This window comes from Atta cephalotes (genome assembly GCF_000143395.1).
Source record: "Atta cephalotes unplaced genomic scaffold scaffold00001, whole genome shotgun sequence".
Lineage (NCBI taxonomy): Eukaryota > Metazoa > Arthropoda > Insecta > Hymenoptera > Formicidae > Atta > Atta cephalotes.
The window spans coordinates 24,920-29,632 of NW_012130065.1; the positions used below are offsets into that span (position 1 = coordinate 24,920).

Sequence of the window (4,713 nt, forward strand, 5' to 3'; positions counted from 1 at the left end):
CAGGTTACTTATTTGTCTTTGGATAAGGGCGCTTTATTAGTAATGCAGAATAAGATTAGATTGCGAGAGAGGGAGAGAGAGAGAGAGAGAGAGAGAGAATCCGGCGGGGAATGAGACAAGAGAAATTGAATTTTATTCTGGTAGTAAAATTCAATATTATATAAAATATGTATTTTCCTATTTAAAATTTACAATAGAAACTGTTAGATGCGGATGCAATATCTGCGAAAATCGAATCGTACTTTGTACGCTTTATGAGCACGATAAAATTTACAGATAAAAAATGTTTACGTTCGAGTGAGCACAATTTTGTGTTTGCAATATATGCATTATACAATAGGAATATATTATATGATCATCTAATATGATCAAGAATTTTCACCTTCTTAACAGCATTGCTTGTGAGACACCAAACGTCCATTTGTAACGTGAATATACAACATATGTGCATTTATTAGCTATTGTATAACTGTGATTTCTATCCGTATTTCAAGGTAGGTATTATGCAATGTTTCTTCAAGCAAAGTATATATCCATGCTTAAAGTATCCTGTACATAACAGAAACAACTAAGTGGTTTTTTTAATAATTTTTATCGTATAATGTAGGGACAAATATCCACATTAAATGGCTAGGTTATTTTCTGTATGCTTCTGTTTGACATTTTAAGTAGAGTTAATAATACAAATAATGTCTAACATAAATGACATTTAATACATATTTAAAAATATATAATTATAAATATTTGTAATTATAAAACAAATATTTATTATTATATAAATATTTTAAGATAAAAATATTTGCTTCATAATTTAAATATTTATAATTATATATTTTTAAATATTTATTTAATATTTATAAATGTCATTTATGTTATCTAACATTTAGATTATCTAACATAAATGATATTTAATAAATATTTAATAAATATTAAGTCAGATATTTGTATTATTAAATACATATTTTATATCTTATTATTGATCTTTACACTATACCAATATATAAAATTCAATTTTTTTTGTCTCATTCCCCGCCGGACTCTCTTTTATTCTGCATTATCAGCACATCCCTGCCCATTTGCTTGGATGCCCATGGGCAACCCGACTTACTGATGTGTAGAAGTGTGAAGTATCCTGTATATATAGTATAATTATAATTTATATTGTTATCATCTCTAGGCTCTTTTACCAGTTATTTTAGGACAGTTTCCTGATAATGCATCCACGAAGCAAATTATTCACTACGGGCAACTCATCAATTCCGGTAAACGTATATTTCTTATCATTTATTATAATAATAAATTTAGTAGACACTGTTTCGATCAAAGTATCATAAAAATTGCTGTACATCTCACGTAGCACAGCAATATTTTTAAAAAAGTGCTAAAAAAAAACGTTTAGGCAGACTCTAGCATGACTCTAGCAGTTTTTTAGCATTTTAAAAGCGCATACAATCAGCGCAGAATAAATGCAGGATTTATGTTTGCAGCACTTCTTACATAGCACAACAGCGCCTGTAAAGCGTTCAGAAAGCGCTGTTATAAAAGCGCATGCAATCAACGCAGGATAAATGCAGTAATAAATGCATAATTATTTTTCGATCAGTGTGACTTGAAATCCGAGTTATTCACACGCAATGAAAGTGCATAACTGACAGCAGTTTTGGGAGGTGCAGTCGTAAAAGCGCTCTCAAAACTCTTTGCACGCGCTGTTGTATTATGTGAAAAAGTGATATATATTATATATATAAAGATACCTAAGTAGCATAATGTGCATCTAAATGCTTTGAATGATAAATATTAAATATACATTTTGCTAATATGTGATAATATTTCATCGTTCAAGCAATTTATATTATGTTTTTATCGTTAAATATTTTTTTATGTATACTTTTAACGCACACTAGTACAGAGTAATAAAAGCGATAAAACTCGCTATAATATAATACGTATTATGTATAAAGATCTATCATATATTCATTATATTAAAATTTCTTAAACATGTTTCTTATAATAACGGTAGTAAATTTGTCACCAGGAACGCTGTCACCCAATAAATTTAAACAATTTGATTACGGAATATTAGGCAACACAAATGTATATGGTTTACCCAATCCACCGAATTATGATTTAAGTAAGATCAAAGTCCCGATCTATTTATATTATAGTAAAAATGATTGGTTAGCGAATGTCAAGGTTTGTATTTTTTTTTTTTGAAAAAATTATTTATTTGATTAAATTAATTTAGTTGTCTTTACGTCTTTCATTGGAGAATGTATATATTTAAATCAAATATAATACGTTTCACTTAAACACACATTTCATTGAAAGAAAAATAAAAACAAACTAAATTAATTTAATTTAATCAAACAAAATTAATTTAATCAAACGAACAATTGTTTTTTAGTGTTTAATTCATTCATTTTGAGTATCTTTGTATTGATATTTATCAAGAGACATAAATATATTTTTATTTCACGCTGGATTTAAACATTAAAGTGATTATATGATCCCCGTTAATGCTCAATTATGACAAAATCAATTGAAAAAAATCAATAAAAAATCATTCAACCCTCTATTCTTGAAAAGAAATGTATACGAAAAATTAGGGGACTACACACTATAATATATGTTATATATACTGTAATATACATAATGTACATAATAAATATAATATACATAATATACATAGTCCTGAGATACGATTTGAGCTAGATTTAAATCAGTCTTTCATTTGAAAAATACTTCTCATGATGAATAAATTTGATTGATTCAAACTTTGGTTCAAATCTAGCTCGTCTGAAATGAAAATTAATCGTAGATCTATGACTATGAATACGGACCCTAGTGACGTTGCACTTATCTATTTCATTCAAAACTAAGTTCAGCTAAATTTTTCAATTAAGTTCTTGCGAATAAAATCGCAACTATAAATACTAATCAAAATGTAGTCATTGTAGTTACGTGATTGAAATAAAAAATCAAGCGTCAAATAAAATTGTATTGTAACATTACTGCGAACAGTTTTAGTTATATTATGATTCTTTCGTAGGATGTGAAAAAATTATATAAGGAGTTGGGTAATCCGTCCGGTAAAACTTTAATTGCGGATAAGAAATTTAATCATTTGGACTACATGTGGGCTAAAGATGTGAAGAAGCTTGTATATGATCAGATAATCGAGAGAATGAAGAAGAAGTCTTCGTAATGAAATGCCGGCATCTATTTTTTCAGTGATTAATCTATGGAATTTGATCAGGAATATCTTGTCTCACGTTTTGTCAACAGAATTATTTTATCTCAAGCTGACTTTATTCGATATATACCGATTTAAGTTATCACTCTTTTGTTAATATTCGCATTTTCATAAAATATTTTATCAATTTGAAATGAATGTTTAAATTAACAAACATATATCTTGTATTATACACTCATTCCTATAAATTTTCCTACTCTGTTATAGTATAATTTCTTTTTTACTCGCTTAGTATTTTTATTTATCACTCATTGTTACATTATCTTTACGTCATCTTACTCATGATATATTTCAATAATAAAATAAGAAATTTTTTATTTTATAAAAATTATCCATCAAATAAATATTTAAATTTTGTAACATCAAAGATCAATAAATAAATTAGTAAAATAAAGAATTAAATTTATTACGCCAATAAGAAGTCAATAAGTGGTATTTATAATCCGTTCTTGTTTTAAGATCGTTTTAAATAATATTTTAATATGTCTATTTGATTGATTCATGACATCTTAAATATTTCAGATAATCTTAAATATAAAATCCGTGAATCCGATCTATGAATATCTATCAATGATTAAATCAAAACAAATGAAATTATACATATAAGAATCAATTAATGATATAAAGAAGAATAATCTCTACGAGATGAAGAATTTGTGAAAACAATTTTCAAATCAATTATAAGAGATTTTTTATATACCTGCAGTGACTAATTACAATCAGTTCTTTTGTTTCTTCTAAAGCGATAAAGATCTGCAACTGTAAAACATAAAAATTTGAAAAAACAATATCATTTTATGGATCGATCCATTTGACAACAATCGATAAAATTCTTTCTTTTCGAACACATCTTAATCGCACAGCTTATTAATACACCAATCGTATTGTCAAATCAGAAATTAAAACGGATAGATTACGATAGAGTATTGATATGATCGCATAAAATAGCAAACACTTCATGTCAGATAGCATTTTCAGTAAATAAGCAGTATCGTTTATATATCGTTGCACATTCGGGAAGAAAATCGCGCACAGTATAATTCAAATTTTTGCATAACAATTTCTTCAAGTAACAATAATGCCACTACTGATCCTTCTCCTCTCGATTCTGGCATCCGCTAGAGCAATGTCGTACTTTTCAATGAATCAACTGCCCAATGTCCTGCCAATAGACAAAATACCGGCGATCAAGGAATTCAACGATCCGCAATTTTTGGCAACCGTATACGCAGATGCATCGCTTACCATTGTAAGTGCAATTATCGAAATTGAAAGTAAATTAAAAAAAAAAAGGATATGTGCAGATATTCTATCGATTAAAAGTTGAAATGAGATAACTTTTTGAAAATGACTTTATTCAGAGAGATCATTAATACAATTACAAATATTTAAAAAATCTATCAATTCAATAAAAATAATATATTAATTCATTTATATTTCTAAAATTTTCTTGTTAAATT

The 4,713-nt window shown here is 27.1% G+C and overlaps 2 protein-coding genes across 2 annotated transcripts in view; both read left to right on the forward strand.

Annotated features, from left to right (window-relative positions):
• LOC105617586 (lipase 3-like) overlaps positions 1-3,205 on the forward strand; it is a 25,611-nt gene extending 22,406 nt beyond the window's left edge. The window contains exons 4-6 of the mRNA XM_012199146.1: positions 1,178-1,262; positions 2,036-2,193; positions 3,050-3,205. Of these exons, the coding sequence (XP_012054536.1) occupies positions 1,178-1,262; positions 2,036-2,193; positions 3,050-3,205 (399 nt within the window). The remainder of the gene's footprint in view (positions 1-1,177; positions 1,263-2,035; positions 2,194-3,049) is intronic.
• Positions 3,206-4,331: 1,126 nt separating this feature from the next.
• The window catches only part of LOC105617597 (lipase 3-like), a 12,736-nt gene continuing 12,354 nt past the window's right edge, over positions 4,332-4,713 (forward strand). Inside the window, exon 1 of the mRNA XM_012199156.1 lies at positions 4,332-4,502. Coding sequence (XP_012054546.1) covers positions 4,332-4,502 — 171 coding nt within the window. The remainder of the gene's footprint in view (positions 4,503-4,713) is intronic.